The sequence below is a fragment of the Anguilla anguilla genome, chromosome 16 (assembly GCF_013347855.1).
Source record: "Anguilla anguilla isolate fAngAng1 chromosome 16, fAngAng1.pri, whole genome shotgun sequence".
Lineage (NCBI taxonomy): Eukaryota > Metazoa > Chordata > Actinopteri > Anguilliformes > Anguillidae > Anguilla > Anguilla anguilla.
The window spans coordinates 11,069,875-11,095,455 of record NC_049216.1 but is presented as its reverse complement, the minus strand read 5'-3'; the positions used below and the strand labels follow the sequence as shown (position 1 = coordinate 11,095,455).

The 25,581-nt window shown below is 48.2% G+C and overlaps 1 protein-coding gene across 2 annotated transcripts in view; it reads right to left on the bottom strand.

Annotated features, from left to right (window-relative positions):
- Nucleotides 1–25,581, bottom strand: part of LOC118215841 (synaptic vesicle glycoprotein 2B-like) — a 44,101-nt gene that overhangs the window by 4,895 nt on the left and 13,625 nt on the right. For both annotated transcript variants that reach the window (XM_035396855.1, XM_035396856.1), the window contains exons 2-6: nt 10,110–10,840; nt 3,528–3,708; nt 2,237–2,388; nt 769–902; nt 229–318 (exon numbers count right to left, since the gene is read on the bottom strand). In XM_035396855.1, the coding sequence (XP_035252746.1) occupies nt 229–318; nt 769–902; nt 2,237–2,388; nt 3,528–3,708; nt 10,110–10,593 (1,041 nt within the window). In that variant the 5' untranslated portion in view covers nt 10,594–10,840. The remainder of the gene's footprint in view (nt 1–228; nt 319–768; nt 903–2,236; nt 2,389–3,527; nt 3,709–10,109; nt 10,841–25,581) is intronic.

Here is a 25,581-nt window from a genome sequence, read left to right as displayed (position 1 = left end):
CAGAACTGAGTCCCTGTGGTGAGTGGAGTCCCTGGGGTCAGCAGTGTCCCTGTGGTGAGTGGAGTCCCTGGGGTCAGCTGTGTCCCTGTGGTGAGTGGAGCCCCTGAGGTTAGCAGTGTCCCTGAGGTGAGTGGAGCCCCTGAGGTTAGCAGTGTCCCTGAGGTGAGTGGAGCCCCTGAGGTTAGCAGTGTCCCTGAGGTGAAACGAGTCCCTCTGGTCTTTACTCACCGTAAACACTCTCTCTGGCTCCCCCTTTGCTCTCCAGTTGGTGTCATGAACCTTCTTCAGGATCATCCAGGCCTCGTCATGTTTGGCATTCTGCCACAGATGCAAAAACAATGACTGATTAATTAAACCGGCGCCAATTTTGTAAACAACCTTCAAGACTGAGTCGCTTGATGTAGAAAAAGGAAACAAACACATCAATCACAATTTGCTGGAATCAAGGAAGACAAATTATGGTCATTTCCCTCTCCATTATTTAAAGAGTGGTCAATATTTCACTAAGCTTTACCTCTCGGTTCTGAATATGTGTACTGCCCAATGCGCAGGACAAATAAAATAACTTTCAATGTCATTTTCTGTATCTTTGCCTGTGCTCCCCACCTATCTTACTCATTTTCATACTCATCTTTGATAAGACACTTTGGGCCATCGGTACTGCTGGGACTAAGTGTTCATAACACCTGATCTTGCTGGGAGTTTGCATCTGATTGTAACTTACGCAGAAAACAGAAATTATAACGTGGCTGGTTTTGGGGCTCTCACCTCCAGCAGAAAGCGGGGGCTCTCTGGCATGAAGGTCAGTCCCACCAGGGCGGCGATGGCGGGCAGGGCGCACACCAGCACAAACACGCGCCAGCTGTGGAACTGGAACTCCGTGCCCATGCTGAAGCCCCATCCTGAAACAGGAAATGCGACAAACAGGAAGTGACAAACAGGACATGCGACAAACAGGAAGTGACAAACAGGACATGCGACAAACAGGTAGTGAGGCTTTCCCCTATACTCTTCTGTGACCTGGACAATCTGGGTGTGTTTCAACCGCTTAAATTTTTTGCCTCCTTGCTTCCTTTCCTTGCCTCCTTTCCTAGTGATGGAGGGGCAAACGGATCAAAAAAATACATGAAATTGACGCCTAGAATCACGCGTCGTCAATGCGGATTTAATCCAGACGCTTCTTTTGTTCGTCCTTTGCCTCCGAGGTCCTTGACTGACCTGAAAATCGATCGAGGTGCGCCATCTTTGGGGACATTCCAACCCGTTCAAGCACGAGTGCGGTCAGTGCACCCTTTGCGGAAGCACTTTTTCAGAATGCTTGACGCATAACGGTCGACCTGTGGATCCACCTCGCCCCCAACTGCCACATCTGTTTTTGACGTAGCGTCAAACTGACGCTTTAAAGAGCAAGGACGTTCCGATAGCCTCATACACGTTTCCTCGATTCCTCCGTCCCCACGTCCTTACCTTGCTTCCTTTCCTTGCATCCGCCGATGAGTGGACTTGGGAGCGAGGAAAGGAAGCAAGGAGATAAAACAGACGAATGGAATGAGCCGACGTTGGCAACGTGTGATTGCAGACGTCAGTCTCACGTATTTTTGACCCGTTTGGCTTTCCATACTAGGAAAGGAGACAAGGAAAGGAGAAAAAATGAGCTGTTCGAACACACCCATTGTGTGGCTTTGAATGATCACCTCCAAGCTAATAAAAAAGCGGATGGCCTGTGCGGCGTCCGTTTCAGGGCGTTGTTTAATCGAGGCCAGGGTTAATTTAACAGTGCCGTTATCAGGCAATGCCGTGCGGCTGTAAGAGTTACAAAGTTCACATTTTACGCCGCCGTGCCGCTTTCAGCCGTGTGAGTGACTTTCTTCGGCGGCGGTTCAGCGATTAAAAATGAGCACTTCGTTGGTTCCAAGGCAACCGATGCATTTAGGTGTCAGATGTTTTCCCTTGACCCACACCCAGTGTTATCATTAGTTTGCAGCAGTGGAGGTAATAGAATAATAACTTACACACTACATGACAGGAAGCGTGTAATTCTTTGCCACCTTTAAACCGTGTTGCATTTTATTTTGACCCTGGAGTTTGCTAATGGATGAATGTCCAAATACAGTAACCGTAATGGGGCGGTGTTCCTTTGAGGTGCCTTTCAGCTGAAGTGATAGGATAATGAAAGTGCAAGCAGCCTTCGATAGGCGACTTGGTGCAAGGGCAAAGTGTGTCCCTTCCGGCGTACCGTAGTGAGGGATGATGCCCCAGGCAGTGAATGAGGCGTAGAGCCCGCCCACCATCCAGAACATGCAGAGCCAGCACAGGTGCTCGCCCCTCTTCTCCATGGAGAGGAACTCAGAGAAATAGGAGTACACAATGGGGACTGAGCCCCCGATGCTGGGGGAGAGGAACACAGGACAATTCATAGTTACACACTGTTTCCCATAAACAAGCGTATTTCAAACAGGGCATCACTGATAAACACCATAGTAAAGATACTGATTTCTGTCTTTGAGTAAGCCCAGAGAACACTATAGAGGACAAAGCCATATTTTTGCTTTATTTGACTTTGTGCTCTATAATTTTAGATTTGAAATCAAACAATGCAAATGTGGGTATTTTAATACATTTTGGTTTCACCATGTAGAAATAACGGCACTTTTTATGCATAGCCCCCTCTCCCCCAGTTCAGGGCACCATAGTGTTTGGGACAAATGGCTTCACAGGTGTTTCTGATTAGTCAGGTGTGCTCAGTTGCTTCTTTAGTGCAAGTGTGCGAGAGCTTACAGTATCTTGATTCTATGCTGCACCACTGTATGACTCAGCACCAGGACCCGGGGTTGTGCCACTGTATGACTCAGCACCAGGACCCGGGGTTGTGCCACTGTATGACTCAGCACCAGGACCCGGGGCTGTGCCACTGTATGACTCAGCACCAGGAACCGGGGTTGTACCACTGTATGACTCAGCACCAGGACCCGGGGCTGTGCCACTGCATGACTCAGCACCAGAACCCGGGGCTGTGCCACTGTAAGACTCAGCACCAGGACCCGGGGTTGTGCCACTGTATGACTCAGCACCAGGACCCGGGGCTGTGCCACTGCATGACTCAGCACCAGAACCCGGGGCTGTGCCACTGCATGACTCAGCACCAGAACCCGGGGCTGTGCCACTGCATGACTCAGCACCAGAACCCGGGGCTGTGCCACTGCATGACTCAGCACCAGAACCCGGGGCTGTGCCACTGCATGACTCGGTAATTAAACATGTAGCCTGGAGTTTTTTTCCTGCTACATTTTTTTTTCAAGATTGCACAGATCACTGAGTTAAACTTTGCCATGACGCCTTATTTAATCGCTCCAGCGCTGTGGGAATGAGGTGTGTTTCTCCAACCGTTACTCGAGAGAACAGGTGACATTTCATTCCCACAGAGGCCAGCCCATTTCGGGCAGCGGCTAGCGTAGCCAGCGTCCCTGCTTTGCTCTCCTCCCCCTGAGGGTCCCTGGGCCCCCCTGGGACCCCTCTTCCTGTCTCACCCGATGCCCGAGAAGAGCCTGAAGAACAGGAAGAAGCCGTAGCCCTGGGCGAAGGACGACAGGAAGGCGAAGACGCAGTTGATGGCCAGCGCCATGATCAGACACTTCCTGCGGCCCACCGCGTCCGCCAGACCGCCCCACACGAACGCCCCCACCATCATCCCCACGTACACTATCAACCCTGCGGGAGAGAGGGAATGAGAGAAAAGAGAGAGAGAGGGAGAGATTGTTTTATTATTGTTTTTCTGTTCAGGTGGCAGGACTCCATTTCATTCGTCCTGCTTTTTTATTTCTATATCAATTTCTTTTTTATCTGTGTTTTTTTTTTATTTTGAGCGCTTCCTTTCTCTTCTCTGTCCTCTGTTTCTTTATTGCCCTGAGTGATATTTCCGGTCCCTTACATGCGGATGCAAATGGAGAGGCTATTCAAAGAGTGGAACTGACACTATGTACCCCGTGGGGGCGATGGCTTCATCTGAGAGATCACTGCTTGCATGTGAATACCCAAGCACCAGTCTGAGTGGGTTCGAGATTGAAGTTTAAAAAAAAAAAAAAAAACAGAACCAGTCTGCCGATAAACATTTTTGTGAGGTGTCGCTTGTGGAAAACTATCAATAAATCTTCCCAGACGCCCATCGATGTCAGTTATGCAGACTCCCATCTTAGCGTACGGGTCACGTTCCCCTATGTCTGAAGTGCTTTGAATCTTTACTTCATCCGGATGGTTCTTTCTAATCAATCGGTATTGCAGCCGAGGAGTGCGTTGTAAAAGTCAGCAGATCTGCGTAGGTGTTATGGAGATCTGATTTAAGCTGGTGCGCCAACACGAGTCGGTTTGCAGCACAGTGAATTTTAAAATGTGCTAAATGGCCCTCTGTGTAATACTGTCCTGTCCCTGCCGTACATCTTTTGCTTTATAGCGTCGGTGCATTCATGCTCTGCTACTTCAACACATAGATAAAAGGGCCCGTGACACTGTTTTCTAGATAATTTATCACCATTGTTTGCTGGCCCATCCAATTACAACTTAAAAATAAATTTGCTTTGCTGGCACAACGTCGCGAAGAATGAGTAATGAGAGCTAACCCTAGGGAAGGTGCTTCATTGGACGCCTCCTGCGTGAAACAAGCAATGCAAATGGCCCCTTTCACGGGTGATTCATTCGGCCAACCAAACACTATTCCGGTTCGATCATAAAAATGCCACAGGTGGCCTTAAATTTTAGCAGTCACCATCACATCATTTCAGAGCATCCTCCATTTTTCTTCTTTGCCTCCAATTCGTGTTCAGAGAGTGGACGTGGAGATGGAGGTGGTGAGATGTGTGCTGATGAACATGAGAAACAGACACCTTTCCTTCGCTGGAAAGGACAGCATCCTTACTTCAATCAATAAACAATGATCAGCAGGTAGCATAGTTAATTCTCGGTACCACTGAATACCGCTGCTGCAGGAACATCAATAGCCCAGTCTGTGGCCGCATGCCCGGACAACAGAATCAGTTCATCCCAGACTCCACCAGGGGGCACTCTCTCTCTCTCTCTTTATTCTCAGGTAAAGTGTAATTCAGTTTTTTTTACTGCCCTGGTGGGCTAGACGAGCATTAAAATGTGCTAGCCTCCCCCCCACAAGCCCTTTGCTCATGTTTAAGTCCCAGTCCTGAATCGATTATTTTCAGGTAAAGTGGGACAGAGGTAAGGGCTATATGGAGCTGTAAGGCATTTTTCTTCACAAACATTTTAATAATTGATTTCTCTCCAGATCATACCCATAGTGTTTCCACTTGTTATCCTTGTGGTCTTTCAGAGAGTGGTAAATAGCAGACACCTGCCAATATCCTTAGTCAGTGCCTCTGAAAACCCCCCTTTTCTGGGCTCTGCAGTGTGTATAACAGCTAAATGGCAACCAGAGTCAGACTTTAAAACTACGTTGAGAAACAATTAAAAGCTGTTTTCCATAAAAAAGCCGACCCATGATGTCATTCACGGGGCCACAAACACTCGATTTGGTCACATTATGTGAACTGAGCCTGAAGGGGCTCAGAGTGGTTGTTAAGAGGTATGTTATCAGGTACGCTGTTCAGCTGTCATAAACCTTTTAGATCTTGAAGTCCCCATTAGTAACAGTCACTAATGTTTTTTAAAACCTTGGACTGCATTTTATAAGAGCCCTATGGCTGCCTTTCAGGACTTGAGAAGCCAAACAAAAGCATTTTTAGCATTTAAGCAATGATTATTAGCTGCATAATTTGTAGGTTTATTAATTTCAATCCCTTCGTTTTGTAAATCCTCTGAACTCACATTCACAGTAAATGGCGCATAACATGTTGTCAAGCTGACAACTATGCCTCTGACTACAGTTTTTGCCTTTTGAAGAAGGACACATCAGGTTTTTTGTTGTTGTTGTTGTTGTTGTTGTTTTCTGCCACCAAATTCTCCCAATAGACACCAAAATCCCAACAGCCGGTGCAAGGAGAAGGCAGCCCATGATGTGAGAGATTATTAGATTTACTTGGCCTCTGAATGGCTGTGGGTACATCATTCAGTAAATGGGCCAACTGTCGTCAGACAGGGGAGTGACAGCACACGGTCAGCGCAAGAGATATACCGCGTCGGTTTGAAGCTCAGCGATTTTCCCGACGGCCTTTTTGACGGTCCGTCGCCATTTTGAGGGATTTTCATTTTCATTTTTTTTTTTACGATGCCCTAAGAATGCACTGCATAAAACACCATTACGAAATGCGCAAAGAAAGGAAATAAGAAAGTTAATGACCGAGTCTGAATTACGTTCGGTGGCAGGCGATGCGATTAGAGGAGCGTTTCCTTGGGAAAGAGCTTTGCGCGCGCTAATGACATTGCTGAGAAACCCACAGACATTAAATATGGTGGAAGTCACTCGGAACTACAAACTTAGCTTTTATTGCTCCAAAGTGACTCTTGAGGGAGCCCACGAATGTTCTCTGGTGTGTTCATTGTATTTCAGACCAGAGATTCTCCCCGAGTTTTGATTTTTGAAACTTTATTTTTGAAAATAAGGCTTCAAAAATTAGCTTAGAGACAGCTTAGGGAAACAGAACGCGAGCCACCAGTTAGATCAATGCGTCCAAATGACAGTGGCAGGTTCAGTAACTTACGACCCCTGTCAGTGAATGATTAATAAACTGTTTGTTTGTTTTTTTGATGCGGTGTAGCTTTCGCCCCAGAGAGGGCTCAGTGTCGGCGGTAAACGTACGGCTGCCCGGCCCCGCCCACCTCTTCTGGCGTCACGCTTTTTCACGAGATGCTACCCCAGATGGTGCCACCGCGGGGGGCGTGGGGGGGGGGGAGGAGGCTGCAGTCCGAAAAGTGAAAGAGACGTGGGGGTCCCGGCCGTCCATATGGACGCCGGCGCTCCCCCGCCCCCCCGCCCTCGTGCGGCTGTCAGTTTGGCACGGTCACACGCCGCTCTGATCAGAGTCACGATCTGGAGGCGGAGCTTCGAGAGGAGCGGAGGCCCATTCACGTTTTCTCGCCCTCACCCTTCTGCTCCTCTCTTTTTTTACTCCTCCCTCTTTCATCCTCCGTTTTTGTGTTTGATAGCTCCCTTCCTGTCTCTGCAACAGCTCCCTGGTCAGATGACGGGCGATGAGCCGCACCCGTCTGGCCGCTAAAACACGTGCTGCCCCCCTGCTGCCTCTTTCACTCGGTCTGCCAGCTGAGCCGCGCTCACACCGCGCTCCAATACTCTTCACTCAGCTTATGCAGTTAGACGCCCAATCAAACAGAGCCGTCCATCTTGATTGACAAGGCCCTGCTGATTAAACCCCTCCCTCCCTGGGTGACGCTACGGCTAATCGCGCTTCGCTCCATAGTCTCCCAGCCAAACTTGGCACCGGTGCAGTCAGGAAATTAAAAAACCCTGTTGTATAAACGAATCACCTCAGGGCTGTAATTTTCCTATATCATCATGAAACTGTCACGTACAGTACAGCTGGCTTATGGTTACTTACATATGTACAGAGAACAAATCATCCTTAATGATGAAACCAACAGCATCCAATCACCCCGAAAAGTGAACATGAATTCATGAAGTTATCATATCTGCCACCTAGCATTAAGAATTTGTCAGCCGATTACAGCAAGAATATGAAATATAAATTTATTCTGCATCTGGTCAGGAAGTGTAGCCACATTGCTACATGTCTGTTGGACCTTTTCCACTCATTCTGCTGCATTTTTTTGCTGGACTGGGGAGCCGACACTGCATCCAGGACCTTTAGCTAGCCACACCCAGTGCGAGCACTTTTCGGTTTTTCCTGGCATTTTCTTTAAATGAAGAGGGTTGTTGGCACGGTGCTTAGAGACCTGGGCCTGTAACCAAGGTTACAGGTTCAAATCTCTGGATAATACGTGGATATTTCTAACGTATCCAAGTTGCCATGGATATGGTATTTATGTATTCTTTTTTTTTTTTAAAGGAAAGTTCAGTCCGCCCACTTTTTCAGACAGAATAGCAGATAGAGACAGAATCACAGCACAGGAAGGGCCATGGAGGGGAATAGAGATCCAGGCAACACAGGGGTTCATATATGAGTCTTATCACCCTATAAACTGTACCACACAGTCTCAACATTTGTATAAAATATGTATATATATATAGCAGAATTTATATGAAAATATCAAACCTGTGTAAAGCACTGTAAGCATTTTATGAAAATGATCTCAGCATCTGAAAAACAATACTACTGCATATATAATACAGACTGTGCTCCAATAAAGCTATGGATGTTTTTCCCTATTTTTACACAGAAGAATTGTTTTGTGTGTGTGTATGTGTGTGTGTGCATGAGGGACAGAGAGAGAAAGAGAGAGATGAATAGAAGCAGAAAGACAGAAAGCAACAAATATATACAGTGTGATCAAGGGGGAATAAGATAAAGAGCAATAAAAGTGACTGAGTGACAGAGAGAGTGAAAGAAAGAGAAAGAGAGACAGGGAGAGGTGAAAGACAGAAAGAGAGACAGGGAGGGGTGGAAGACAGAGATTTTAGGGTTGAAAAAGTGTATTATTGTGCGTTAATGGTGATGAGTCTGGAACATTAAGCCAGCTGTACTGTGGGAGGGCAGCAGCGTGTTTGTTCATTTCTCAGCCAAGGTCAGCGGAGAGGTGATCAGTTTCCTCAGCACCTGCTGACTCAGCGCCCGGAGCAGGACACCGAACCCACTCCCGCTGCTCTTCTCCCCGACGATCCCGCCCTGCCCGCATCGCCATGGAGACCTCCAGACACCCGACACCTCCTAATACCCTCCACTTCATTACTACACCCCCCCCCCCCCCCACACACACACACACTTTATGTGCTTTGTTTTATTGCTTTGTGCAATTTAATTTTGTCCTCCTTCCTTCCTAAAAGCACTTGAGATTCAGGGGGAGGGGTCAGATTGTTTTATCGCCAGAAGGGTGAAGCCACTCTTCTCTCCGAAGGAATAAGAAGAATTCAATTCGTAAGTTAGTAAGCTGCCGGTCAAAACAGAACTCTACGGTGACGGTGTTGCCGTGGTGAGGTTCAGGCCCCTCCCCCTGTGTGAGGCGGAGAGCTGGGGGCCCCCTCGCTGCTCTGGGGGCCAAACGCAGCGTGCGCACGCTCTCGTTGACTACCGTCACTCTGGCGAGCCTCCCGCATTTTATTCCTGGTTTTGTTTCGTTTTTTCGCCGAGGGGCGCGAGATCGCTCGCCCTGCCTCCCTCGTTAGGCAGGCGCGCGTCGATGAGAGGCGGGGGGGGGGGACGCGGGCAGACGAATCGGCAAATCGACGGCGGCGTTAGCGGCTCCGCCCGGCTTACCTCAGAGCCGTGCTTCAAAGGCGCAGTTTTCCCCCTCTGCTCAGCAGACACCGCCGTTCCCCTGCCGACCGATTCTCACAATCCGTTTTTTTTAGGTTTGTCAAAATCACACCAGCACGCAAAAAGGACACGTTTGATATTATGTACGATCAGGTGCGATGAGATTGTTTTGCCGAAATTCAGAGCTGGGGTGTCGTTCATGTAGCATTAGTGCTCGCAGTAGTGCTGACCTAGGATCAGGTGTCGCTTGTCCAAATCCCCGTCTCCTCCATTATGAGCTACAAGGCAAAACAGGCCCTGGCGCAGGTTTAATGCTCAAGACAAGCTTTTACATCATTTAAATGTTCTTTGTTACTAGTATTATCACCTTATGCAACTATTGTACATGCACTGGAAATAGAGTAGCAAACCACAATATATTATAAATATGTGGACTTTTTTCAAAAATCATATTTATTTCACCGTAGTCTATTTAAAAGAATACATTGCAATATCTGAAATTGTGCAATAATTATATGAAGTATAATTGTATAGTGTATATGTCCATATATTGTGAGGCGTTACAATATCTTGATAATACATTTCGTTTTATTTATCTTGATAACATTTTCACCGTATGCCGATTTCAGAGGGTATAATGATGAAAAGCGTGTACTCCTGAGTGTGAAGCCTATCTCAGAACTTAGGTTAGCATTCATGGTTCATATGCAGTCTGAATTCTGTTGGTTGAGTGCTTTTAATGACGTCACCGCTGACACTTACCCAGCATGCCCTTGTTGGCGTTGGACAGGCACATGTCCTTCTCGGCGCTGGGCAGGACGAAGCCCACCACGAAGCACTCCACGCCGTCGGCCATGAGCGCCAGGCCGGTGACCACGAACAGGGTCCACTGGAAGCGCCCGTGCCCGCAGTCCTCCATGATGGCCTCGTACTGGTCGGCCAGCTCCTCCCGCTCCTGGCGGGCGCCGCCCTCCCCGGCGGCCCGGGCCTTCTCCCGCTGGGCCGCCCGCGCCGCCCGCTGGGCCGCCTTCACCTCCTCGGGGTGCGGGATGCCCTGGTACTCGCCCTCGTACATCTCGTCGTCCTCGTCGTGGCCCTCGGTGGCGTCGCTGGCCGCGTCCTCGTCCTGCGCCGGGTACTCGCTGCCGCCGCCGTAGCCGTAGCCGTCCGGGCCGCCATCGCCGAAGGTGGAGTAGGTGTTGTCCCCGCCCTGCTGGTACACGCTGTTCTGGTACGGGTCGGCCATTTTAGCGGTGCCGCTGCCGGGCTATGCGGGCGTGGCCCTCCCTCCTGCGGCAACGCGCCGTCTGAGTTCTGTGGGCTGGGATTCGCCTTCCGGGCGCCGGGGAAAAACACGCCTTCCTCAAATTCCCGAAGCGTCTTCGCTGTCGCGCTCTAGTCCCCGATTTTTGAGCCCGGCCTTTTCAGTGATTCCCGCAATCTTGGCGCTCTACCTCCCTCTGTTCGCTACAGCACAAGACCGCATTCGGAATCTGAAAGAGAGAGAACACTTTCGTCAGCGCCCGTACGTCACGTCTACGCACACGCGGAGGCAAGGACAAATGTGTTCGCCTGGAAAAGTTGGAGGGAAAAAAAAACGTGAGAAATCGAGATTTAGGGAGTATCTGCAGAGAGATGGAGAGCCCAGCAGGAACAGTGAGCAGAAGTAGGCTGCACATGCTTCACGCCTCTGAAAGGTTACTCCTCTCACTCCTCCTCTGGGAGACATTCTGGCTCTGTAGGTGTAGGTGCAGGTGAGCCTATAGCTCAGTTTCCCCACCCGCCCTCCCCACTGCTGGGAAACAAACGGCCCCAGCACCTGTCCAGGTGTTTGCACAGCCGCTGGCTGAGCTCACACAGGCACGCGACAAGCACACACACCTGCACACACACACACACCTGCACACGTACATGCACACACGCACGCACATACACCCACACAAGCAGACACACACACACACCCACACAGGCAAACATGCACACACACACACACACACATTCATTTTTATTTTTAATGGCTACCATTACTACTTAATTCAGACTCTTAGGGATTGTCTGCTTGGATTGTCCAGGAAAGACCCAGTCATATTGCAATTCGCTCTGTTCGCAAACATGAAATTACCTAGGCAACACATGACCTCACAAAAGATAGAAAGGTACAATATGTCAACAGATCAGTTATCCTATCAATAAATCTTCTCTCTCTAGAGAACAGAGTGGTGCTTTTTTTGGAAACATGCGATGGGCAATTGGAACAATTGCAAAGAATGTGTGAATGTTTCACTGAAAAGCCCATTACAGTACTACTTTAACACATTCAGAACTGTGAAGAATTTGCTCATGAGGGAAGTGAATGAAAAACAGATTTTATACATCAACACAGGAGTTCTTTCTAAACGAAAATACCACTTTACATCATTTAGGTTATGTTTGCAAAAAATGCTTTGCACTGTAATGTCACATCCTGTTGAATGATACCTGAATATTATTGAATGAATACCTTTTAAAGATATTCTTGGTTATTCCTTAATAAATTGGATAATTTCCGAATCAAGTAAACCCCATGCACAATGGGGATAAATTCTTAATGGCTTATTAAAATGCTGTCTTGCGTTTAATAATGATTTCACTCTCCGCACCAGATTACATATTCAAATTGTATTGGTTTAATAGGATCATGGAAACCGGAACTGATTTCCCTGCTAATCCGTCACACAGCTGCGCTCTTTACGTCAAGCGGATAGAGCTCTGGCCCATTCTGGCCGCGAACGCCGCCTTTATCCTCCGGGCTCCTCGCCGCCGCCCCCGCGATTATTACTGCGAATGAGATCCCTGAACACGGTTCGCGATGTTCCCCTGCGTTTTAAGCCACGACCATGCCGAACCTTATTATCGCCATCGGGTTCATGAATGAGATTCACGCTCCAGACCTAACGCAAGCGGAAGCGTTGGGGTCTTAATAACGTCTCTTTCCTGCAGAGAGATTAGAGATTTATATGGATCCTGAAAGTGATTTTATGCTGTTATGCAAGCCTCTGGCACAAATGATCCTATGCCGACGGAGAGTACTTCCCCCTCACAGGTCTGCTGCTCTTTTAATTAAAGGTCAGTGGTGACATGTCTTTTTAAACAATCCAAATCACAGACATGACTAACGCAGGCTGCTGCTAACGAACACCTTTGAACCTGCGGGATGGTGTACCGGGAACCAGCGAGAGTCCATTAATTATAGTATATAATGCAGAACTGCTGTCGTTAAAGTGTGCGAGAAAGGAGACAGGGAGGAGATGCAGACTGCGAGGGAAAATGAGAGTAGTGATGCAAATAATAAGAAAAAACATCAATATTAATTTTTAAAGAACATTAATATAAATGATGAATAATGTAGCCTACTTGCCATTTTCTTTTCTTGTTTCATTTGTTTCCTATAATTTCAGAATTTTCTTTCGCAACATACAAGAGCATGTACTGTACTTGCCAAGCCAAAAAAGCCAATTTGAAATAGAGACAGTGTGTGCGTGTGTGTGCATGATGGGAGCGTGCTGGTGTTGTATGCGTGTGTATGTTAGTGTGTGTTAGCGTATGTGTGAGGGGAACTGGGCTGGTGCTGTAAGTGGTGTGTGTGTTAGGGTGTTTGTTAGCTTGTATGTGTTAGTTGCCCGCCCCCCCCCCCCCCCTTAAAATAACTTTTGTTAGCATGTGTGAGTGTGTTAGTGCGTCTGGATGAGGGGGAGCGTGCTGCTGCTGTGTGTTAGCGCGTGCGTCTGGATGGAGGACAGCGTGCTGCTGCTGTGCGTTAGCGTGTGCGTTAGCGTGTGCGTTAGCGTGTGCGTCTGGATGAGGGGGAGCGTGCTGCTGCTGTGTGTTAGCGTGTGCGTCTGCATGAGGGGGAGCGTGCTGCAGCTGTGTGTTAGCGCGTGCGTCTGGATGGAGGACAGCGTGCTGCTCCTGTGTGTTAGCGTGTGCGTTAGCGTGTGCGTCTGGATGAGGGGGAGCGTGCTGCTGCTGTGTGTTAGCGTGTGCGTCTGGATGGAGGACAGCGTGCTGCTGCTGTGTGTTAGCGTGTGCGTCTGGATGAGGGGGAGCGTGCTGCTGCTGTGTGTTAGCGTGTGTGTTAGCGCGTGCGTCTGGATGGAGGACAGCGTGCTGCTGCTGTGTGTTAGCGTGTGCGTCTGGATGAGGGGGAGCGTGCTGCTGCTGTGTGTTAGCGTGTGTGTTAGCGTGTGCGTCTGGATGGAGGACAGCGTGCTGCTCCTGTGCGTTAGCGTGTGCGTCTGGATGAGGGGGAGCGTGCTGCTGCTGTGTGTTAGCGCGTGCGTCTGGATGGAGGACAGCGTGCTGCTGCTGTGTGTTAGCGCGTGCGTCTGGATGGAGGACAGCGTGCTGCTGCTGTGTGTTAGCGCGTGCGTCTGGATGGAGGACAGCGTGCTGCTGCTGTGTGTTAGCGTGTGCGTCTGGATGGAGGACGGCGTGCTGCTGCTGTGTGTTTCTCTCAGCATGCGCTCTCCTCTCTCTCTCTGACTGTCTCATTATCGGCCCCGGGCTCATTAGCGCCTCTCCTCCAGGGCCGCGCCCGTCCCTCCGCGCTGGCGCCTTGCCCGTCCCTCCGCGCTGGCGCCTTGCCCGTCCCCAGTCCGCCCTCTCCGCGGCGCCTTCACACTAATCTGGTGGGCTCGGCGCTCGCCCCCCTCATTCACGAATCGCTGGGCAGAATCAGCGTGCGATCGGCGCTATAAGTGCTCTGAGCGAAAAGGGTAGGAGCTACCGATTCTACAGAGTAATTGGAAATTCAGACCCCCCACCCCCCACTCAGCCCCTCAGGGAGATCATGTCGGTCAGACCCTGCTTGCAATCAATTCTCCGCTCCTCACAGGCTACCCAGCTGTCCGTCTCCGTGCCGCAGACATATGGTTTCATTTCGCTGATTTGAGAGCGCTGCTTCATTGCTTGCCCGGTGCCGGAGGGGCACCAGGAATGCACAATTGCTGGCGTTCCCTCCCGATGTGCACTTGCACTCTTTCTTCCTCCGAGCCGTGCTGTCAGAGTGCGTGTGGGTCTTGTAAGGCCTCGTGTGATTGGTGGGCTGTGCCCAGCAAAGCCACAGACACCCACTGCCAGGAGGCTGTTGTTTAATTCCGCAAAGTCACCCGGGTTATTTTTTTATGTCGGTGGAAATTGATTTGATGATTGTCTGACCATTGCCCAGGCCGTGAACTCAAACGCCTCAATGTAAGCAAATGACATTTAACACAGTGAACTCAGTGAACTCATTAGATGGGCCTAATGCTAGCCTAACTGCCGAAAGCAATGTGGCTGTGTCATCAAAGGATGCTATATTATGCTATGCTATGCCATTATGGTCCCATGATGCTTTGCTGCATTGGAGCACGGTGGGAAAGGGCCTGTCCCTGCAAAGCTTCCTGGATGACAGCGGGGGCAGATGGCTGGACCGGTGCTCAGGGTCAAGGGGGCTGCAACAAACAGTGAATCCCCCCCCCCCCCCAAATAAGTTTTCCCTCAGCACAATGTCCCTTGCATGGACTTCTCTGGTCCAGCATTGAGCAGTGCTTGTGGGCAGCCTCAGATGTATATTAGATAGGAAGGACCGCTCTGTTTCCAGCTCAGGGTGTGCACTGATGCTGGATTTGGAAACTTCTCTGCAGCCGAAGGGTGCGGCGCCCTGTTTGGAAAAGAGTCACGATTTTGAAGGTGCGGGGGTGGAGGTGGGGGTGGGGGTATGCGTCAGCAGTGCAACATTAAAACTTAATAACCGGCGCTGCTGACGGACGTGGCTCTCAGCTCGCAAGAGATGGGGCGGGCAAACGGGAAGCGGCGGCAGGACAGGGTGGGGCGTGGGGTTCGGGGGGGGGTTGGCGCTCGGGCGCTGAGCCGGGCTCCAGCCGCAGGCGTGTCGGAGCGGCGCTCGTGATGGCCTGGTCATTAACCGGCCTGCTGAGGAGGAACCGAACCGCTGCTGCTTCTGCGGAGTCTGCCCTGTGACCGGGAAGAGCAGGGAAGGGGAACTCTGGGTAAACTGAATTAAATTAAATGAGCTGACCTAATTTCGCCCGTCACTCTTGCAGCGTTCCCCTTCCAACATCACAGCCGCTTGGAAAAAGGGGTGGTTTGCGCTGGTATACAGGATTACACAACTCACACTGCCAACCAGCATTTCCCCCGACTAACAATGCATTTCCACTATTAACAATACAGAGCAAGTCTTTGTCTCGAACATTATGGAGCACACTCCTGAGGCTGACAGAGCTTTTCTGGTACATTTTTACATTTTTACCAAGCAATAATGCAGTAATTCAGTCTGCAATCATGTCACCTGGGTAGCATTACCCACTACCATTTTAGCCTTTTATGTTTCTGTAAAAGGCTGAAACAATATTTTTTTCAGCTGTGTTTTTGTCATGCTAAACAATATGACGTTAGAAAATAAAACTAATTCGTTTAAGAAGATATTATTATATTAATTCAAACTGAAAAACATCAGAGCATCCTCCCAAAAATCCCTCAAACATTTGAATTGCAAATGTCTACCTTCGAGTGTGACGTCGGGCGATCTCTGCTTGTTTGTTTTTCTTCACAAAGTTCACTAACGATGTTCAGATGATATATTTGGAAAATGAGATAAGTGGAAAAAGTGAGCATTACGACAGAAATTGTGGTGCACAATAAACACCCATTTGATACATTTGTCAACACAATGACGGATGCATTTATTTATTGAATAACGGTGCAGGACCGATATATCGCCCGCCCCCAAACAGATAGAGTCGTCTCTGCTCACCCCTAAAAGCGTAACACCAAACACAACCAAGAGCTCCAGTTCCCTTGGTTACTCAGGCACTCAAAAACTAATTCCAATACCCATCCCCGTTTGGCAGAATGAAACACCTGGCAGCCCAGTAATATTTTTTTTTTCTTTCCTGCCATGATAACATCACAGCTGCTGAAATGAACTTAGCACAAGACCATAAAACAGGAGAATGGTTGACGTTTTAGCCCATACTCCGGCATTAAGACCCAACCTAATTTAGTCTCTAGAAACAATCGCATTATGTCAGGACTGGTTCTCAACACCCCAACTGCTTCGACTGCATCCTACTGAGAATTGGTAGAAAACAAGTTTATTTTAATTCTTTTTGGCAGAATACAAGAGTCTTGGATGACAAAAACATGTTGCAGTGAAAATATTTTCAAAAATATAACTTTATTTTTTATTGAATGTCTCTTATCGTGTAGGTTTCTCCGTAGTAGAATATATTGTTCTTGAGGACAAAATGTCATTGCAGGATTAGGAGGATTTGACCTGGCAGTCTATATTCTGTATTTTGACAGCTCTCTCTCTGTGTGAATAAGTTGCAGGTTGTTCCGAGCTCTGCTCACGTGCAGGAAATAAAAATGTAAAGGTGGATTAAGGAAGAGCTCGTTGCTTCGGGCAGTGTGCCTGGTGACCTTTCCACCGCTTGAGTGTCTGTGTTTGTGTTGCTTTCCTCCAGAGCTGCAGAGGAGCGCTCGGATCGATGGATCACACGTCTCCTCATCTGCCCTCAGAAGCGCTCCACAGCACTGCAGAGAGGGGGCGCTGAGGCTGAGCCCCAGAGCACTGTGAGCTGCTCCTGAGGAACATGGTTTACCAGAGCCAGGTATAAACACACACACAAACACACGCCCTCACACACGCGCGCGCGCATGCACACACACGCACACACACACGCCTGTGCGCACTCACACACGCACACGCGCACGCATGCACACACGCACACTCACACATGCGCGCACGCATGCACACACACGGACACTCACACATGCACGCACACTCTGATACACACTCACACACCCACACACTCAAGAACATAGAACACACACAGAGCACAATTTGCCTGTGTTAAGGTTGATTTTTTCTTGTTTCTAGCAGTCCGTGACACATTATTCCATCCTTAATGGACTAATCCTAGCTTTTCCGCATGGGCAGCCGGTAACACTATTATGCTGGGCTAGATTTATAGTGCCCTGACTTGCAATTACCAGTATCCCTACCTGGGAGTCAGATGTAGCTCAGTATCCAGTGGGGCACATTACCAATCTACTAACTGTGATACCGACACTGAATTCACCTGAACTCTCTGCTGAGGAAAATCTGGGGTGATGGTTGTGCCAGGTGGGAGGGGTGGGTTGATGTTGGCCAGTGGGGGTTATTGGGTTGCCGCTACACTAATTCCTCTCAATGATCCATCAGGCACCCCCAGCTATTGGCAGTGAGAGATATACTCTCCACTGACTGGTGCTAACTCTCTCCTGTAGTTCTGTGTGGCGTGTAGAGTGTAAAATACCCAGTGGCCCACAGAGAATTGTACTGCATTCCTGGTATACAGCTGGCCAAGCCAAGAGGTGCAAGCAGCAATTCCAAATTTGGGAAAAGGGAAACAAGGGGGAAAATTTGTTTAAGAAAATAATAAATATGAATCGTATGAGCATAGCTTATATGCTACCTGTTCGCTAACTCCTCCAGGGTGGGGCACTGCCTTTAAAGTGTCACAGGAGTAGGCAGGGACTCAGTCTTCTGAATTGACCAGTAGCTTCTCTTCACAAATGTCATGCTCCTTCTCCTGCAGTTAGGTGAGGGGAGGCATCATTTATTTAAACTGTGCTGGTGTCCTTAAAAGGGACGGTCGCCGGTTGAAATTTAAAGGGGCGACTCCGCTAAAGCTCAGAAAGATTGCGGATGTATCTGGGCTATCAGCGGTCCCTCCCTTGACACCTGCACTGTAAAAGAAAAACTGCAGCCTCCCTGCAAAAGAAACTGGGTCAGATCCTAACAGTGTTCTTTTAAGGCATCGGATACACCTCTGCTTCCAGTACACCTGCAAAAGCCTGACTTACCCAAAAGATTAAGAATGCGTAAACTGAAGTACTGTATCTAATAACTGCACTTTAATTATAATCCTGATAACTTTATAAAATGTCTTTAAATGACAGCAGGCATCGTATCATGTGGTAAGCACAATGATTAAAATGGCAGAACAGTGAAGGGTGAAACAATCAGCTTTTGATCTTGAGACCAAAGCATTATGATAAGATCACTTTGACCGTGAGTGGAATCATAAGATCATTCAGACTTTGACTGGAATCGTAAGACCACTGCAGCTGGGATCGTGAGATCAGTGTGACTGGAATCGTAAGATCACTGCAGCTGGGATCATGAGATCAGTGTGACTGGAATCATAAGATCACTGGTGATTCTGGCAGGTCCTTACATGCATGAATAATTGTGAATAACTGTCTGTCTGTGAGCAAATGTATCAGAAAGGAATTTCACTTTTCACTTTCTGTTCTTTTCCACCCTGTGGCCATCTGTTACCTATGACAGAATTTGTTCTGAAGTTTAACGGTACACATTATATTGCATTAGCATTTAGCAGATGCTCTTATCCTACTTTTACCCCCATTTTTACATAGCATCTGTTTATACGACTGGATATTTACTGAAACAATTCAGGTTAAGCACCTTGCCTAAGGGTACAATGTTCTACCTGAAATTGAATCTGCAACCTTTTAGGTTACAAGCTTATTCACTGTGGCTCACCTTATAAGTCCCTTTAAAAGAAATACTGACACAGTCTCAATGATAATGGCATTCTCACTTGCATTAGCCACTGTTGGATTGGTTGCAGAGGATGGATTGCAGTAGCCAATGACAGCAGTGCATAGCAGTAATACGCAGCCCCAATGTAACATGGTACACATGGGAGCCACCGTTCGATTGGTTGCCGAGGATGGATTGCGGTAGCCGATGACAGCAGTGTATAGCAGTAATGTGCAGCCCCATGTAACATGGCACACGTGGGACTTCACCACGGCGACGCATGCGGGACCTGTGCCGGCCCTCCATCCCTGTGCCGGCCCTCCAGGGTCACTAGCCTGCTGTTGGCTCGGTAATACAGGGATGATTTAGTGCAGCGCCCCCTGGCCCCAACCCTGTGGGACTGCAGCAGGTCCCATCTCATTAATCTAATTAGAGGCTCATTCTGCAGTCACCATCTCTTACACGAGCTCCAACGTTTGCTTCAGAACGTCACTCTGAGATTCTTCAAATCTTAAAAATGGGTTCATCACTCGGTGGCTGCAGGTTCCAAGTCCCAGGCCGGGCACAGTTGATGTACTCTTGAGCCGAGGAATTTAGTCTGAGCTGCTTCACTAACTGTTCAGTTGCATAAGTGTAAATGTGTATGCTGTGTAAATCACTCTGGAAAAGCTCATCTGCTGAATAAATAAGAAGGCTAGTTCAGGGCTAGCCTTTAATTTTTGAATGACAGACTTAGACAAAGGTAATTGGGACTAACAAGCCAAACCTCTGACTTAGTAATTCAGCAGCGTTTTTATGTGCAGCAGTGCATTGTTAAACCACATGCTGTTCCTCAGTCTGGTCCAACTCATCCTCCTTGTCATCTCTCTGAATGCCTTTCTTTTCACAAGGCAAATGCAAGAATCTGACGACTTATTTGATGATGTCAATGCATAACTACGGCGCTGTTGTGTGTATATGCTTCTAAATGTTTACACACCAGTGTATATATATACATACACATATACATATAGCTATACTTCAAATCTTGAACTGCCTCAGGGATTCCTGGCAAGAGTTTTGGGTTTTTCATCAGAATCCTGGTCCTGAGGTTACGTACTATAACTACTGCTTGCTTCCAACTGTCCTATTATATTGACCAATCAGGCGCTGTCAAACAGCCTCGTGTCTGGAGTTATCCGACTGTGGCCAAATCTGGCAGAGTGCCCTCAACACCCTCAGTGTGATCTGTGGCACGGCTTTAGTCCTGGGGTTAAGTCACATGATTTTAAATACACTTTTTTTCATAACGGAGGGAGACGCGAGCCAGAAGGTCGGCGAATCGAAGCGAAGGCGAGGTTACGCCATCGGCAGGCGGCGTGCCGTTTCCACGGCGCCGTTGCGTAAGCGGCTTACGGAACGCCTCCGGATGACCAGCTGCGGACCTCCTGCTCTTCCTGCTTTTCGCACGTACGCGTCTCGTTTAGGGAACACGCTGTTCCGCCTGTAATCACTGTCTGCTCCGACTGTGCTTTGGCCACCGCTTCCCAAAAAGGCCAGCGACCCCCCGGGGACCCCCCTGCTGTCGCATAGTGCGGCCACGCCCATGGTAACCCCAATCTCCTGCGTCAGGACCCCAAACCACACCGCGAAGAGACCGAACGCACAGAGACAGAGGGAATGGCAGGGAAAGAGAGAAACAGAGAGAGAGAGAGAGATGGGAAAAGAGACAGTGGGAGAAAGAGGGGGTGGATAGAGCATCAACAAAGATAGAGCCAAAGGTAGATAGAGAAGGAGAGAGAGAGAGAGAGAGAGAGCAATGTCGATGACAGATGAGAGCTGCGGTTTAATCCCGCTTAAGACTGCAGAAATTTCATTCTGCGTGCTGTGTGCAGAGTTTTAGATTACTCTTTCATGGGGGGGAGGGGGAGGGGGGTGGAGTTCATAGGAGTTCACAAGAGATGCTTTTGAACGGATACGTTGTATGTATTTTGTTAAACACGGCGATGAGCAGTGTTTCGCTTGCTGGAGCTGGAAGCCATATCCTAAACTCCAGTCCAGTCCTCCACTCCACAGTGCGAGGGCGTTACCATATCGCTGATAGGCCCTGGCCACTGTGTGCATTGGCTTCCTGCAATATTAATGAGTTTGAAATGTTCCGGACAATTAACAAGGGCAATTCTCTGCACGCTTTGAAAGGAAACGCATTTGCTGGTGCATTTTTCCCAAAGCAGTAAAAACGTGATTTCCCCTTAATGTAAATAATGCTACTCTTCCACAGCCTCTCATTTGCCTGTGCTGAAACCAAACTTCTCATTCCACTCCATGAATGTGTTTAAAACCAGGGAAAAATCAACTGAGACAGGTTTTATTAGCAAAAAAAAAAGCAAAAAAAAAAAACATTTAAGCGTTAAAAGATGCGATGGAGAATCCACTCTTCCTCTGTGGTTTTGTCCTGGTTTGACTGAGCTGACAGGAGGCACCTCTGGGAGTTACATAACTCATGCCTGCATATCCCATGTTACTCACTTATTAGTTGTTGTTTTGTTCAGCATTGGAGGATTTTGAGTGCAGCAGCATGGTCAATGGCGGTATAAATGTCTCTCTGACCCTTTCAGTACAATGCGCTCTGTTGTGTTACTGCACATAGTTTATATTCTGCAAAGCATCTCCACTTAACGGCAAATACGATTTTCCCCCCCTTCCTAGAGTTAATCTGTTTTAGACTGATACTTTTTTTCCTGCCATTTTTTCTGGCTGAGTAGTGTCTTGCGTCGTGCTCCAAGAGCGCGAGCCTGGTTCAAAGTGAGATCTCACATCGTCTCTCTGCGGCGGTTCTGGTGATGTCACCGCTTCTATCTTTGTCTCCTAATTAGCGCCGAAAGAAAAGAGTAGGTGGGTTCCAGACATCTGGCGTAGGCTGAGACGGTGCGCTCCACCGAACCCACCCACAAAACGGGATGTTGGCTTTTTTAGCGTTTCTTTAGAGCATCGCTCGCAGCGGTTTTCGTGCCTTCCTGTAAGGAGCTTATGTTTCCCATCATGCCGTGCGTGCGCCATGTCGTGTGTCGGCGTGACCGCTAAGCTAGGCTCGTGTGCGAGCGCTGTGCTTCTTTAGCCCTTTGGTGAAATTTGACGAACGGGCTCCTGCCATTTCTGCCTCTGTCTCAGAACTCAGGAGAGGAGAGCAGCGACACGCTACATGTGAGCGAGCTCAGCTGCGTGGGCCACGGATTCATTGATAATTCATATTCCCCCCCCCCCCCCCCAGAAGTGGCAGCTATCGCACATCTGAAACGGCTCCCTGGGTGCCACTAGCAAAAGGGGTTGCAGCAAAGATGTATTCATTATTTTTTGAAAAATACAGTTAGCGCTTTCTTTCGCGGCGTTAAAAAGGCACTGTTTATCAGGCACGCCAAGAGGATCTCAACGTGCCATTAGCCACCCTTCCATCATCCCTCAAATCAAAGGCTGAGGGCTTTGGCTGCCATTTGAATGCGGCACGGTGCTGCAGTGCCGTTGCAGAGGGGGTTTCGCATGTGATTTACGGCACCGGTTGGGACCATATCATGTGGTTGGTGCTGTTGTGAGTCGTGGCACGCTCCGATATTGCGGAAGAGGTTTCCATAATGGCAGGTCATATTTATAAATGCATCTAAGTGCCTTGTGATGCTAAAAAATGAAACTTTGAATACCTAAAGACAAGGAGGAATAAGAATACCCCTCTAGGTAAAGGAATGAATAGCCTGCAGCCATGCCACCATGTATCCTGCTGAATGCCTGAAGCTAAGTAAGTCTGGGTTTGGTTAGAACTTGGATGGGAGGCCTCTGGGGAAAACTAATTTGCTGCTGGAAGTGGTCTTTGTAGACCAGTAGGGGGCGACCTTCCCTCTGGTCAAATGAACCCCTAGTGCGGTGATGGGGACACTGTGCGGTTGGAGACTTTGGGCAGACATCCTGACTCTCTGTGGTCATTAAATGTCCCATGACAATCATGGCAGAGAGCTGGGGGTTCCCCTCTGTTTCCTGGTTAACTTCTCAACCTGGCTGTCTCGACCACTCACTGAGGAATCATCCCCCAGTTTAACTGGTTAAGAATTTTCTCTCTCTCCACCTTGGCTTATGTGTGGTGAGGATTCTGTTGCAAAATGGCTGCTGTGCATCACCCTGGTGGGTGCTATATATATATTGGTGGAGGTTGGGGTGAGTTTCCCCCTCCTCATTGTAAAGAGCTTGGAGTATGAGAAAAGTGTGTATTATTATTATAGTAAATGACAAGATATGGATAACTATTAACACTGAAACATATTTTTTTACTTACTTGCACACTAGAGCAAATGACAAATGTGAGAACTGCTTATAATTTTGTGCAATTTTAGGCATGCATTGCGATATAAATTATGCATTCATAATAAATATCACGTTTAGTGTGTTGCCCTGAGAACGGGCGTAAATATCTATGCGCCGATGCGCGCTGTGTGTGTGTGTGTGAGTGTGTGTGTATACTGTATGTGTGTGTGTGTGTGTGTGTGAGAGAGAGAGTGTGAGTGTGTGTGTGTGTGTGTGTGTGTGTGAGTGCCGGGGGCGGTCGTTTCGCGGCGCGAAGGCCTCCGTATGTCACAGAAAGGCCGGTTTGCCGGGAGGAATAAATAACGCTGATAGGTTCATTACCCAGACTTGCGGGACCGTGGTCTTCCCCCTGCCGGCGCACCGCGTCGCGCTCCGGAGAGCGCGGGGGCGCGAGTCACGCCTTTAACTCGCCGTTATTGACCGGGGCTCGCCACACTGCAGTGCAGTCGCGCAAATGTAAATACGCGAGTAAAATGGCAAGACGCCGTCAGTGAATAAATATACGCTGTTATGCGCAGAACCCGCGGTATAGTACAAGGACTGGGAGCGAAAAAGAAAAACAAATTTTTAGACTCAGAGAGCATGAAAGGGAAAAAGAAAACAGAGAAAAGCCAGAAAGACTATTGATAATGTCTCACGAACCATTTCATCTAGACACGCGGTTCCATGGGAGTGTAATTGATATTGATCCTACAGTTAAGGCTGGCTCTGTTATCTGGAAATGGTGAGATACACCATTGTGTGTGTGTGTGTGTGTGTGTGTGTGTTATACATAATTGCCCTAAAAAGGGCTGTAATTCCAACACGGATCACCCAATATGGACATAAATACCCTCAAATTAAAGCTGACAGTCAGTGCTTTAACCTCATGTTTCATTGTTTCATTTCATTTCATTTCAAATCCCATTTGGATACCCGCTTATCCTGGGCAGGCGGGGGTTGCTTGAGCCTATCCCAGCATGCATTGGGTGAGAGGCAGGAATACACCCTGGACAAGCTGCCAATCTATCGCCGGACACACGCACCATTCACTCACACCTTTGGGCAATTTAGAGTCTCCAATTGGCCTACCTGCATGTCCTTCGACTGTGGGAGGAAACTGGAGTGCCCGGAGGAAACCCACACGTACACGGAGAGAACATGCGCACTCCACACCTTCTTGCTGTGAGGTCGACAGCGCTATCCACTGCACCACTGTACCGCCCTACATATACATATAGATACATTTTTTAAAAATAGTGTTCCAAAATACACGCTCTTCATAAGCGCTACATAATTTCTTTTAAGCACTATAAACATTCATACACGCCTATACCGAGTGACGGAGACATACTACACAATCAGGCAACAACATATTCCACCAAATAAGAATGCCACTGAGATGCTCATCGTTACAGTGCGGCGCTGATGGGGACACAGCACACTGTTGAGTGACAGTGATGAGTGCTGGGCGGATTCAGTAATGCTGCACAAGGCCACAGCCTCCCCAACCTCCTCTGTATGGGACAGGAGCCTCTAGTCTTAATCTCACAAACCGTATATTCTACTATGCTGAAAGACTTAATTAAAACAAAATAATATTTAAAAATATATATATTTTCTCTGCAACTTGTTTTTGTCATCCAAGACAATGGTATTATGCCAAAAAATTAAAGTACTTAAATTCTTCTTTTTTTGTTCTGCCGGGCCAGACGAGGATATTAAAACCTTCGAGCAGCTGTGAGCTTTGTTTACTGTGTCTTTGTGTCGATAGACGGGCAATATTTACCATGACAGGGAGCGATGCGGGACTGATTCTGAAAGAAGGTTTTCATACACTAATGGAAATCAGGCTTTTTTCGTAAATGTAAAGAAACAATAGAGTTATAGCGATGTGAAGGCAAACGTGGCTTACTCCAGCTTTGCTTTGTATTTCACATTGTCCTTCACATTTTGCCTGGGATCCAGAAACAAAGCATTTTGCTCCATACAGGTAAACCTTATTCAAAAGTGACTGGAAAAAGGTGAAGCGCGAGGAGCAATTTGCAAAGAGAGAGAGAGCAGAAGAAACGAAAAGAGGAAGAAAGAAAGAAAATACAAAAAAGAGGAGGAGAGAGAATGGCAGGGGCAGGAAACTGAATTAAGTGCAGGGGATCCAGAAACAGCATTCTGCTCCTTACAGGGGGCAACCTTATTCAAAGACGACTGGAAAAAAGTGAAGAACGGGGAGCATACAGAATAGAGCATAGAGAGTGAGCGAACGAAAGGAAAAGAGGAAAGGAAGATTGAAAGAAAAGACAAAGGAGAGGGGGAGAGAGAGGAGCAGAGACA